Source organism: Falco punctatus, assembly GCF_963210335.1.
Source record: "Falco punctatus genome assembly, chromosome: 2".
Taxonomy (NCBI): Eukaryota; Metazoa; Chordata; class Aves; order Falconiformes; family Falconidae; genus Falco; species Falco punctatus.
In genome coordinates this window covers 67,018,868-67,033,116 of record NC_137581.1, presented here as the reverse complement: position 1 = coordinate 67,033,116, position 14,249 = coordinate 67,018,868, and the positions used below count along the sequence as shown (strand labels likewise).

At 41.8% G+C, this 14,249-nt stretch overlaps 1 protein-coding gene across 2 annotated transcripts in view; it reads left to right on the top strand.

The window, feature by feature from the left end:
* Positions 1-7,985: 7,985 nt before the first annotated feature.
* LOC308059706 (pinopsin-like) overlaps positions 7,986-14,249 on the top strand; it is a gene marked incomplete at its 3' end in the record, with an annotated part of 88,915 nt that continues 82,651 nt past the window's right edge. The window contains exons 1-2 of one of the 2 annotated variants that reach the window (XM_080377467.1): positions 7,986-8,260; positions 13,254-14,027. In XM_080377467.1, the coding sequence (XP_080233593.1) occupies positions 13,676-14,027 (352 nt within the window). In that variant the 5' untranslated portion in view covers positions 7,986-8,260; positions 13,254-13,675. Of the gene's footprint in view, positions 8,261-12,152; positions 13,024-13,253; positions 14,028-14,249 lie in introns of those variants that run through there. The other variant, XM_080377468.1, reaches the window with a different exon arrangement.

Sequence of the window (14,249 nt, the reverse complement as noted above, 5' to 3'; positions counted from 1 at the left end):
ATTTGTTTTTAATTCAGCTTAATTGAAATCTTACCCTGAAAATGGAAAGTCATATTTTAGTACCGCTCTATCATGGCAGGCTTAGAAGATTTGAGATTTTACTTGCCAAAAGGTTATACAGGAAGACTAAGAAAATGGAACTTTGGGGGAGGTCCTAGGGGAAAAAAAAAAAAAAAAAAAAAGTGGAGCTAAAGCAACAGAAGGACATGCGAGAGATGCATTATCCATTCTCCACCTATATTTTTGACAAGAATAGAATCTACCTCCAACTAGGATACAACATTTCTCTAGCTGAGAAACATTTTGCTGGAGGGACCTGTGAGCACGGGAAAAAGATGGTCTTTTTCCATAAGGATAGGCTGGAGTGCTAAGCACAGGGATTGGAGTTGAAAGTATTCTTTTTAAATTCGCTGAGATGCCTGCTCTTAAGAAGTTCAGTTTGCGTTTTATGGGAAATCTTGTTACTATGTTTTGACAGATTGTGCTTTGCTTTGAAACGAATGGAAATAATTTTTGTCCTCCAGAAAACAGAATATGTTGATGGAAAAACTACTCCTCCGGGACCAATTGCTAAGAAAAAGGAAAGAACGGGACAGCACTTTGAGAAATATAGATTCCACTCCTGACTTATGCAGACACAAAAATTCACTAGCTAGTAATTTTGAGTCCCTACCCTGATTCTTTGAATATTAATGAAACCCTGAGAATGACACAAAATGTGTCTTTTTTATGTGTGTATAAACCAAAGGAGTATATCCACTGTTGGGGTTGTTGCATATTATTCCATTTTAAAACCAATAGTTGCTTCAGCTTCACTTAACTTCTGAGTTTCCCAGATTTACTTACATTATTTGACATTTTCTAAATTACCTTTTCAGAACTAAATATAATATATATATATAAAGCCAGTAACTTTGAAGTTCTTTTCCTGTACTTTTCATCAGACAGTTTTAACTGAAGTCATGTTTGAAGCATCTTTAAATAAGCAAAAACTTTTATAAGATATATTTTTGATTCTCACAGAACTAAATTAATATAGATACTAGAGATTTAGGTAAAGAAAAAAAAAGGGGGGGGGGAACCCCCAACAATAAGCCTCTCCTTTCACTAAGGAAATCATGACAAAAAATACAGTACTCATCATCAGGAACATGGGGAAAAAAGCTGTACCTCTGTCACAGCACTCTCCAGACTAGCCAGCCAAGGTCTTCTACCACCACATACCAACATACTCTTCGTACTAGTCCCTCTGCTGTCTTCTCCTAGTCTCTTCTCATCTAGGGTATATGTTCTCTCTGCTTCTTCCCCAGCTACCCTCCCTTCACTGGCTCTCAACCCCTTAACAGAACCAGCCACAGCTGCACCTTATCTACATCAGCCAACCCACCGCCCCTGAAGCCAGCCCACAGCTGTATATTATCAATGATAATTAACCCAGCTTCATTCCTCTACATATCTCTACTCTAGCTTAAGTCCTGATTCATGGGGATGACCCTTTATATCACCCAGAACATAAGCAGTAGGAGCAGGTAGATTCTTAGGGAGAGATCCAAAACCCCTTGTTCCCACCATTTCTATTACACAAGACCCCTTGTGCCTTTGTTCTCACAATTTGTATTATACAAGTACTACTCAGTCATGATGTTGACATGCACCAGTCTGTGTCTCAGCTGATCATTGCTTGCCTTGCAGCTCCTGGTTGACCATCTCAGAGATGTGGATGGGGTCACTCGGGACAAGTAGCTGATTTATACCCTCAATTCTCCTCTTAAACCAGGAAGTCAAAAGAGCTGTGGGCTGACTCTTACCCTTGAGTGGATCTAGGACTTGAACAAGGTATGTTCTGGATCTCACAGCATGGAAGGTCTCTGTAGCTATGACAAACCCCAGAAGTCCTATATATGTGAGAAATCGTAAAGAAATTGGAGCGGGCAACCATCTGCTGTAAAATGCACCTGATCAGTGTTGGGAAGTAATGGACTGGTTGTAAGCGCATTAATGTGGGTAGCTTTAGCAGCGAAACCATGGAAGCAAATATTTCAGGGTTTGTATAGAACCAGCCAGGCCCAGATGGTTGATGGCCAAGTCAGCGTCGCTTACAAAAAGCTGTTACCCAGAACAGCTAGGATGACAGGAACAAAAGCAAGTGTCCACAGGGTAGAACTAAATTTCCCACTGTAGTGTAGACATAACCTTCTAGCTACTAGATAATCTCTATGCTGCAAAACAAATTTAAGACTTGTGTCAATCTTTTAAGACATGTTTTCATCCTCCTCTGATCCTTTTCTTCTTCGTAGTCCATTCTTCTTCTGTACATCTAATTCTGATCTTGGTGAGCTCTACAGCTGCCTGCCTCCTGCTGAAAACAGATTATTGGTTGAAGAAAGCATCAGCCTCACATCCAGTATGGAAGGTAACTGCTGTAAAAAAAAAATAAAATCATTTTTCGTTCAAAGGAACTGCTAAGTGGTTGCTAAGAAAACTTTGGCAAGTTCAGAAATATGAAACAGCTCAGTGCTCTGCCTTCTCCCTGTGGCAGATCTGACCTTTGTGTGCGTTGCTGTCTTGTACTGACAAATTACCCAGTATTTTCCATTAACGTGTGCGCTGCCAGGTCTTTTAATAAGTAGAGAGATACTGGACTTCAGCTGAGCTGGAGATGATGTTAGACAGTAAACTACCCCAGCCATCTACCAAATCGCAAACAAGATCTGACTGCTACCCAGGTTGTCTCAGCTGCTGGTGGGGGGTAGGGTGGCCAGACAGGACAAAAGAGAGAAAAAGCACTAACACTTCCCCATCCTCATCTCAAGAGATGGTCTCTGAATGGGAATCAGGAAGCTTACAAGTTTTGTTATTTTTCTGTTTCCCAGGAGAAAACTTTTCCTCAAAGGAAAATCAGAGCAGAAAATGATGCAAAGGTGAAAAGTTCTGTGTCTTCGCCTCCTGCAGCCCCTAGGACTTTGATAAAGTGGATGCAAAACTCCTTGAGGTGCAAGAAGGACTGACATAAGAATCTGGGACACAGACGTGGTTGGTGAGGAGAACTGTTGGGCTGTAGCATCACTCTGAAGAAGCAGATGTAGGGGAGGCTGTTTAGGGATAGCGTTAGTTCCTGGGTACACAGTGAACAGATACGTTTGCAGCAGCTAAATATGTAACAGCGAGCATCGCAAATACCCCTTTCTCTCTGCCACTTGCACACGTACGCAGGCACACGCCTACCTCCAGAAGGGCAATGCAAGCTGAAGGCTCAAATAACCAAGCCTTTGTTTAAAAAGTCCTTTTTGTTGGAGGGAGTCTGATGTGATTTTTGAGCCTTTATTATTTGGCATATTGCAAAATACAATCCAATATCCTGCTTGTCTCTGAGCCACCTTTATTGTGGCCAGGCAACAAGGGAAACAGAAGGTGTCTCTGGGTGAGGCTGTGGCCCATCTGATTTCCAGCAGAAGCACTGGGAGTGATGGAGCTGACAGAGTGTGGATGGAGAGAGAAATGCCTATAATCTGTTTTTCAAGGGTACACCCCGGCAATGAGGCAGAATGGAGAATATCTCCAAGGGACTTCTGTTGGGGAAAGGCTCTGCCAGCCAAATGGAAATACACAGAGTGCCTGACCTGTATTCTGTAGTCCTTCGACCTTTTTTTCTCTGCTGTCTTTTATCTTCAACCAGCAGCTGCACTGAACATCTGCCTTCCCTGGACCACTGTCAGCAATGTATGCAGTGCTCTCCCTTGGCTACCCAAGGAGAAGAGAGAGATGCCACTAATGGTTTGGAGGCTGAAACTTGTGCCGTATATGCTGTGCCATACACTCAGGACGAGCTGTGCGGCTTTGCCACCCCTGGTTTGGCTTTGGTCAGCCCTGTTCTGAGTGACAGCAGGTCAGAGAAACACATGATCGTCAGAGGGAACAAGAATATAAGCTAACTCCCATCTTGCATAAAAGTAAGGGAAGTTGGATAAAGCCCAAGTAACAATCTCAGCTTCCTCCATAGTTCCCACTCTGCCTTTTTGAACAAAAAGTTCCTTCTGCTGCCTTTGTTTCCCCTTCAGTGCAGCAAAGAAAGGCACTCCTCATATATCCCCCACTACAACAGTGGAGTGAGGCACAGATGTCTGTGTTACCTGAAGTCTCATGCCTTCTGAGGGCAGTTCTAACTTTGTGCCTGGATTTCTGAAAGCTTTCCTGTTGCCTTCCCCTTACCTGCTGATGGCAGGGGAATCTGGGCTTGAGTTGTAAATAGAAAAGATCGTCTTTGGCAACTTCAAAATAATCTGAAGTAAGCATTTATTGAAGTGCAAAGCTACAGAATAAAATGGTTTAAATTTACTATAACCTTCAGAAGGAACGCTGCTGGAAAGAGAAAAATTCTAATCCTGCTGCCTGCCTAGATATGCTATATGGTGCCCCTGAAGCTGGAGTATCCCTCAGGCAACCTGAAGGAGGGGCTCACTGAGATGGCTGGATAAAGAAGAGGGGACATGACCACAACTGGTGTTCCCCCACTATGGAGTCAGGGAGCAGCTGGGATCTGCTGTACAGATCCAGACCCTGGGAAATGCTTCTCTGTCTCACAGCTTAGATGCATCTTCAACATCTGTAGGTAAATTAAGCACCAGCTAGTTGTGGTTTAGACTTTCAGATGAAGTACAAAAACAAAAAAAGTTTTTGTAGGCATTTCAGAGCCTTGCAGAAGCCTAAGCAAAATCATCCCCCAGAAACAAGACACAGCTGAAAGAACTGGCTCACTGAAGGGTTGTGTTTCTCTTGCTGTGATAGTCAAAGGCCAGGTAAAGCAAGGTTTCTAGAAAGAGGTAGTGTCTTTTATTGGGCCAGATACTACACTTGGAAAATCAGATAAGCCTTACGCACACATGTTCTTGTCTCAAGTACAGGTAATGTCTTTTATTAGACCATCTCTGGAGACCCACACTCCTCTGGTTTAGCAGAAGAGGGTTGGACAGGATTCTCAAGGATGTCTCAAAACACATAGGTACCTCTGTGTGAGTAACAGAACCTAAAGATTGTTTCTAAGTAAAGAACATTGAGTTTGACTCACAAATTCTCTCAGTTTACAACAAATAATATTCCTTCACCATGTTCAGAAAGCATTTAAAAATCTTCTGATTGTGGTTTTATTATGATGCAATATACTCTTCTCTCTTAATTCCAAAACAGGAATGACTAAATTTTTGTATCTAAATTTTAGTAGCTGCTTTCAGGGCCTTGTCATCATAACCTTTGTGCAGAATAAGAACATGAGCAATTTCAGTCTTGGACCCATATCAACTGTTCTCTTTCCAGACTCAACAACTGTGAAATCTGTGCCACCCAAACCATCTAAATCTGGAATTGAGGCCAATGCATTTGTTATCTGATGCCATTTTTTTATAAGTAATCAAGTAGTTGGGTTTCAAAGTATAGGCTATGGGATATTGTGATAAATCTGAGGATACTTTGGGTTTGCTTCCAGTATTCATTGGTACATACCACTGCAGTAAAGATCTTAAGAATTTTAAGTGTTTGCAGCTGTGGACAGGCAGAAGGGAAGAGTTTCCTTCCCTTTCCCTTATGTTTCCACCTTATTTTATCACTGTAATGCAAAACAAAGTCGTTGCAGTGTTAATGAAACAACTACTTGGCAAAACCATGCAATGTGCCACAACTCTAGTATCTCAGGGTACACACAATATGTCACTGAGCTAAGCAGCTGCTCATCATATATTAAGCCAATGGAATTATGATGACTGATGCAAATTTGATGTGTCTTTAATAAAACCAGGGAAAGAGTCAGGAAATTCTTTTTTTTTCCTTTTGAGAACATCATAATGGATGTTACTCCTCAGACTAAGCTGGAATAACTGGGTCTTTCTCAAAGAGTAATGGGAAAGTTAGAGAGATTACATGCAAGGACACTGAAAGCAGTTCCCATAGGAACGTAGAAAGTAACTTAAACATCTCTTGGGTTCTTTCTAGTTTAAGGGCAGCTTCTGAAAGCAGGATATTACTAGCACATGGACACAATCTCAATTTCACATGTGAATCCTTATCCGTTGTCTGCCCACCTGGCTTACACGTTGGTGTCCCCCCAGTTCTCCACCTTGCTATGCATCTCCAGCTGCTGCAGCCGGGGAACTGGGGTGGTGAGCTCTTGGGCATCACTGTGAAGGACAGTGCAGGCACAGCTATTGACTGCTGCACTGAGGGAGCACAACAGCAGGTGTTCTCAGTATTGCTCCCCACTCGATTCATTTACTGTCCCTTCTTCTGTACGATATTAGACACTTTACTAAAACAAAATTTGTTTGGAAGCAGGAGGTAAGCAGGAAATTCATGGGAGACACTGGAGTTCCCTAGCAATTTCTATTTTTTTGTTAAATGAAACAAAGTATTCAAATCAAATACCCCAGTTTAACTTCTGAAGCTCCACCAGGTCCTTGGAATTGCAAACCCAAATGGACACCCCCCAGTGCATGGCAGCCTGCCCGCCCTTCGCTGACATGCACTGGCAGTTCCTAATGCTGCCAAAGGGCTCTGAGTCTGTACTGGGTGAAACAAAAGGAGTTTCAATGAATCAGGTAGGTAAACTGCCTGACGATTTGTTTGTGTTGACAAGTTTTTTGACAGCCCACTTTTGAAAGCTTCAAAGTTCATAACAGGTAAGTGAGCTTCGAGCCATTTTTTAACCCAGCTATCTTTAGTAAGTGGTTTCATTTGACTTTGTACCAGGCAATGAAGTACAGTTTAACATCCACAGAAGCACGTTTTCATGCTGCCGAAAAATTAGTGGAAGGATGTGCGTTTGGTAACTGTGGCTGGTTTTGTAACTAGGTGCCACAATGGAGAATTTCAGAGGTACACATTTCATGAGTGACATTGAAAAAATGACCCTTTATATTTTTGTTTTTAGTTAGGCATCTCTAAAGTACACTTCTGTGCTCTCTCTGAATGTGACATTAGCACGTCATTTTTGGTTTTGTTTTTGTGTTCTGGGAGAAGCAGTTCTTGTTTACAGTGGAGGTCTAACCAGCAAAATTATGATACTGTGTATTTTCTGAAAGTGATGGTATTAGATGTATTCCTCATTTATTTCTTTGGAAGAGTCTTACTTTTATTTAATGAAATAGATTTACTTAAGCTGAATTACGGAACAAAATTTTGATGTTAATACAACAAATAACACCTAGGAGGTCTGCCTTTAGGCTTCCAGTGGGGAAGAGATTTTATGAAGAGACTCCACATCACCTTTGTTGCTGGGCTGCTTTTCTATAATGATAGGTGCATCCGTTTGAAGGTTAAATCTAGCTGAGGTAGAATGATATGACTATGAATATCACTTTGGAAGCTTTAACTGTGATCTACCAATTTAAAAGACTTTTTAGAAGTTCAGCAAGAACCAGAACTAAGAGATGTTCAACAAAGCAAGGTATGCTCCAGAACGTGCTTCCTTTAGTGGATTTATCCAGCAATTCACTCCTCATACTATTTTTGTTTGTTTGTTTGTTTTTCTCCTGTAGAAAGACCAGAGCAGTAGAAGTCTAAGGGACTAGTAGTAAGGAGTAGTAGTAACAGAAAGACATATCATTACGATTTTCAAGCCGTGTGCTATTTCGGTGACACACATAGTTCTGAAAGCACAGATTTCAGCATGCAGTCACTAGTGCTTGTTCAGTCTGCAAATGCTTAACGTGTAAAGACACACGTGGAAAATATAGACAAAGCAGACAACTGATAAATTAGACGCAAGACGTGTCTGTTAACGTTTTTGACACATTTTTAAATTGCATTCCTGATCGGCTGCTGAACAGGTATTTACACCTGCTTGCTGACAAAAAAAAAAAAAAAAAAGAAAAAAAAAAAGTCTTTCATAGCAGTAAGCCTGCCAAGAGCGCACGGCCGAGACCTACCGAGCAGACTGCCCCTCGGCCAGCGATGCAGGCCCCACGGGGAGTGCGGGAGGGGTCAGCCCGAGGGTCCCGGCGCCCGCTGTCCCGAGCGGGGGCGGCCCTGGCGGCAGCACCGCCCCGGTGCGGGCGGGGCGCGGCGGCGGCCGGGGCTGCGCGGGGAGCCCGCGGGCGGGAGGGTGCGAGCCGTGCCTCCGCATTCTTACTTTTTTATTTATTTTAGATTTATCTCCAACATCGGTTTATTCGCCCCCCGTGCCATCCCGATCGGAGGTCCTCTCATCCCGCCGGGAGGGGAGCAGAGGGAAGCGGGCGGGCAGGGCGAGCCCACCGCCGCCGTCCCGCGGAAGGTAAGCGGCGCTGCCGGCGGGCAGCCCGGGGAGCCGCGGCCCCGCGGGCGCGGAGGGAGGGCGCGGGGGATCCGCGGTGTGTGTGTGTGTCGGGACGGCTTTCCCGGAGACTTGGGTGGCTTTTCCCCCTTGGGTTGCCCTAAATGATAGATGTAGGTGGGTTTTTCTTCCAGTTTTCTATGCCAGCTCCCCCTTCCCCCATCCCCTCCCTCCAAATAAGTGTGAAAAAAAGTTTGTGAGGGAGAAATCCTCAGCTGAGATGGGCGGCAGAGGGTTTTGCTTGGTGTGATGTTTAAGGGCTTGGGAGACCCGGGGCGCTGGGTATCAGATGCTCCTTGTTCCCTCTGCTGCAGCCGTCCCGGCCGAGACTCCGAGAGGCGCTTCCCATCCCCGCAGCGCCGCGCAGGAGCGGGTCCGGCTCCGCTGTGGGCGCAGACACCTCGGTGCGAAAAAACCCTCCTCGCACATAGGAGGGGTTGCCTCAACTTTTTAAAATCCTAAATAAAAGCAGCTTTTATTTCAAAAGCGACGGCTTAGGGTTTTCTCGCACTTTCACCACGCCGTTAGAATTTGCCCTCGAGGAAATAAACAGCACGGCTTTCCAAAGTGGCAGACTTCACATGCATTCTGCGCTTCTGTTATTCTCGTTTTCATGTCTGTCTTTTTCATGGATGTGAGTCCCTAAAAGTAAGGCTTTAGGTCTGAATGCAAAAGGTTGTCCCGATGGCAGCAGGTTTTGGGGAGCTGGGAGATACCTAAACATCTGGACCATAGAGCCTCCTCTCGGTCTTCCAGCTCACTTCTGCAGACCTGCCTCTGGGTCTCCAGACATCTTGCAGTGTGACTAAGGACATGGAAAAAATAGTCCAGAACAGATGGGAAATTTGCCTTCAGTGTTGTGAAGCCCCATGCAGTCCCCTGCCTACCAACTGGGTCTGCAAGTTTTACTTTTTTATTTTATTATTTGTTTATTATTTTAGGTAATACCACTGGTTTTTGGATGCTTCCTGTTAAAAAATAATTCAGTTTCTCATCTGGAAGACATGGTTTAATGTATGAAATTTTTAAGATATAGTATTCCTGCTATAATTCTGGCATCAGGCCAAAAAAATTGATTCCTCCTGCATAAAATTTCATCTGGGATTGTCTTTGAAATATTATGAATTTTTTTAAATTTTAACTTTTCAGTAGAAAGCTGAGTTCATAAATTAAGGACTAATCACTATTTAAAAATTGATTTTAATATGAACTGAACAGCAGGTTGATTAAGGCTCTGTGGATATGTAGATATAAGGGTTTTTTTATACCTCCTATATATCACAAGAGAATAATGTAAGTACAATGTAAGAGAGTAATGTAAATTTTATAGCAATATGATTTTGAAGTTTTATTTATTTTATGCAATTTCATCAGCTATCAAATATTTAAAGCAAATTAAGCATTATCTTTGGCATGTTGCACAACTCTGCAAGGGAAGATGGCAAAGAATCTGCCAATTAGAAATAATGAATGAGTTCATTTAAGAAAAAAACCAAAACAATCTGAAACCCTTAAAGCTAATGTGTTCATTAAGTTAGTACTTATTTTGGGGCAAAGTGAGAAAGAAAAAACAGCTTCAGTGGCGCAGGATACTGCTCAAACTAATGTATGGTGGCAAGTGCAAAAAGAAGCCTTACACTCTCAGTATTAATGCCTGTGTTCTCAGAAGCTGATATAACATCTTTTGAAATCTATTTTTCCAACAGACTGCTTCAGAGAAAAGTGCAAGCAGTGATGGGTGTCTGTTTTGCTGTATCTTTAGCTTACTACTGTCAGAACCAGTTAACAGATGAAGCATTTAATAACTGGTGACGTCAAATGAACTTTTGGCCTGTTTCACCTGGCCATATGTTTTGTATCGCTTTGGGTACGTTTTCCCTTCCATGTCAACTCAAACAAATTCAAGGAGACAAACTGGATGCTCATTTATTTGTTTTGAATGCAATTGTATGTTTTATTGGTTGGGTTTTTTTAACATTTTTTGAGAAGAAGAATTGGCAGAATGAGGTGGAATTCAGTTCCACAAGCTCCTGAGTTTGCTAGAAATTAGGAGGGTTCAGGACGTCCTGCTAGATCATGGAGACCTGGAGAGTGCAGTGTCACCTGTAAGACAGATTTGTCAGAGTTGCAGAGTAACCTCTATTAAACCAAGATAGCTGTCTGGAGGAAAAAAGTAATCAAGTGAACCTTCAAGCACACAAGCCCATCTTTGGCTGTTTTTCAGCAATAATGTTTATTATTCATTTAAATGATAATATCAGGTAAGAATGAGACACATTCTTCAAGGGATTTGTATGGGAGTTTAGAAGTTTTATTGAAATCTGAAAATGGCTTGTACTTCATCCAAAGGTGTAAAAAACTTAGCACTTTATACATGAACTGCTAATAAAAGTTACTCCCACACAGACTGGATCTTCAGATGTTTTCCTGTCTCTTCAGTTCACCTCAACTTTTCCAAGCACATCTTTGTGCATCCTTTTTGTCATCTTTTGATTTCAGGCGGCTGCATGGCTTGACCTTTGCAGTCTGCGTACTAACTTTTAAAAGTGTATCTTACACTGGATTGCCAGGGTCTGCTCCTCTTGCCTGGGCATGAAGGTATCAGTCACCTGCGCACCAGGGCAGAACTTGTCCTGCTGAAGTTGGCTGGGTGGCAGTTGGTGGAGAAGTGACCTGGGCTGTGCCTGCACACTTGGTGTCAGACTGCTCAGTTTTAGTCAGTTGAATCCCATCCAGGGAGTAAACATCATCTTATAAGCACTGTCAATATGAACTCTTAGTACATCTTTAAGAATGCATGATGTATGTGACTGTGTATAAAAGATCTACATTTTGTTATTTATATTTTGAGCTTAATAGGGATACATAGGTAAAGTTATTCATATTTACTAAGGGGATTATAACCTTTGGCTTTATTTCACATCAAGGCTGTGATTCTTTAACGATAATATTATTCAAACCCTTTGCCTGTGATTATTCTGGCAAAGTTAATTCCCATGTAGAAACATTTATGATGGCATACTATAATCTTTGCAACAGGTTATCTAGATGTAACCAGTTCAGCTGGGGGAAAAAAAAAAGCGTCTGTAACTGAAATTAATCAGCATATATATCAGACTTCTGTCTCTTCAGATTTTGAAGCCAGATTCTGCAATATGCTTTGCAGAAGGGAGGAGCAGATAGGACTACCTTACTTGCATTCCTTCAATAAACAGTCACATATAAACAGATTAGACAAAACTGCCTTTGAAGTGGTGGAAAAAGATTAGTTTGGTAGAAGCTAGCTGTAAGCAGACTTATTAAAAAAAAATCTAGAAATGATTACTTATTGAGTTTATTTCACTGTACATCTTGTTTTCCTGTGAGTTCTTCTTTCTGAAACTTTCCGTCAGCACGATGCCCTGATGCTTTTTGCCTACCAGAAGAAGGTACAGCTATTTGCCTTTTCAGTCATGCAATTGGTGACTGAGGTATGCTCAGCATCATATTTTTTATTCGGTTGTTAGATTATTTGGGTTTTGTTCCACTAAACTTTAACTCTGTTCCTTTAAAAACAATTATGAGTAAATATAAAATATATTGACAGTTACTCCTAGTTAGTTTTCTTCTATAACCTGCAACCAGAATTGGACAGGGGTTAATTTTTTTTCAAAATGGTAGAAAGAGGATTTCAAATGTTCTTTCTCTTAGATATGCTGCCCAAGACTCTTACCAATCTAAATTACCGTGTACATCCCCCCTAAATGGGGAAAAAAACAGTAAGCATCAGCCTTTCAGATTGTCAATGACCAAACAGTTGAACATCTGCAAAGTATACATAATTCACTCATCAGAAGAGAAAGCAAAGACATTAGAGCTCAAAATCACCGCATTAATGAGATGTATTTAGCACAGTGAGTTTGTGAAAGTAAGGAAACAGTAACAAGAAATACTTACAAATGTTTACCATGACAAAAAGATATGATAAAGGAAAAAAAAACCAAACAACCTCTGTCTTCAGTAAACTCTGAGCTCCCATTTTTCCAGTTGGTTAACACATCTTTTCCTACAAGTTCCAAAAAGAAGTGGTTAGGAGTAATACAGAGGATGCTCCATTTTTAAATGTGCATAATCATTCTAGAAATGCATGAGTCATGAAATAAAAGTTTTCATATTTTGTAGTTCAGCAGACTATGGGTGTCATGTATTTTGCACCAAGGAGTTGAAATTCCTACACATATATATCCATCTCCATTTTTATTGAAATGTCTGTGCAGAATTTGCCTGCAACCATGAAAGCTGGCTAAGCGGTTACACATCCGCATTAAGCACTCTGTTGTTGCTTCACAAAATATACACGGAGTCTATTCACTGTGTGCAGATACACAAATTCATGTCTGTGGTGAGAGATGTGAGGCTTTGGGTGTTTGGCTGCTTTATAAATAATGAAGGGGAACATCTGTCTGCTGGTAAATGTGGCAGCAGTGAAACTGGTATCACAGCCCTGCCAACCTTCGTAAGCATGAGGGCTTCAGGGTCAGTACTTGAAATTATTCTTTGTGGGTAAAGAAATACTTTCTCCTTCTAACATATCCATCATTTTCATTAAGGTCTAGCCAAGACTGAAGTTTTTGCTTTGTATGGGTTGACTTAATGTGGAGGAAGATAGAGTTCTTCCTCTGGAAGCTACTACAAGAATTATGTCTTACCATGCATTGTCTCACCTGAGGAACTTTGCTAGGAAGGTACAAATAACCTTCTCCATGCTAAACTGTGAACCAGGGAACAACTTTAGAACAGCAAAGGAAATTCAACAAACTGAATTTTCTGTTGAAAATCAGAGAGAAAACTGAAAAGACAGAAATATTTGTCACAGTTCGAAAAGGGAAGAACTGTTAGTAAATAATGTACCTACTTTTTGGTCTTGGTATGGAAGGAGTTGTTTTTTACCATTTGTTTTCTTCTGTGCTTTCAGAAAGACACCCACTGTCAGAGGAAACAAGAGTAGCTGCCCGTTGATGAAAGGACTGCCCGTTTGCTCTGAAGGAAGAGACCATGCTGAAGCACATTTTTAAGATGCCTTTCATTCTGAGCCTCAAAACAGATCATCTAATATGATCCTGAGTTTAAATTGCAAAGATGAATTTGAGGTGATTGTTTACTTGCTTCTGCTGCCTTGGAGCTAGCTGCAGAGAGAGCACTGGAAAGGCACAGTGCAGAAAAATATTCCTGTGCTGCAATACAGTATTTCGTACCTGCATAACCATCTAAGAGGTATCAGCTGAGTGAAGATCACAAGGCTCCTGAGATGATTTGACCTGTGATGGAGGGACGCCTCTGGTAAACTACTGGAGAACATCAGCACAGGGCACCTGGTCTCTCTGCCCTCACTGATCCATGTCAAAGTCCAAAATGAACCGCACTTGGACATACAACCTGAGCTTTGGTGCACCTACAGATCCTGTTGAACCAAGGGCTGGACTCGCACGAAGTGGGTACACAGTAGTGGCTGTTTTTCTTGGATTTATCTTGTTTTTTGGTTTCGTGAATAACTTGATTGTCCTCATCCTCTTCTGCAAGTTTAAAACTCTCCGTAACCCGGTCAACATGCTCCTCCTGAACATCAGTATCAGTGACATGTTAGTGTGCATCTCAGGCACTACCCTCAGTTTTGCATCTAACATCCATGGCAAATGGATCGGAGGGGAGCATGGTTGTAGGTGGTATGGCTTTGTCAACTCCTGCTTTGGTAAGAGTTCAGAGATAATTCTCTTATCTTACTCTTTTGAACTCTGGCGTGTGAAGCAACTTGGATCAGTGAGCTCATTGCTGCTCTATAGCAAACGGATGCTTTGATTACCTTGTTATGGTCAAAGACAAGTGAAATATATCGTTTAAAATGTTTCAACAGAAAATTTTGTGGAAGAGTAGCACAGATCTGATAAGTGTTTCTTAACATACCCATTTTTTT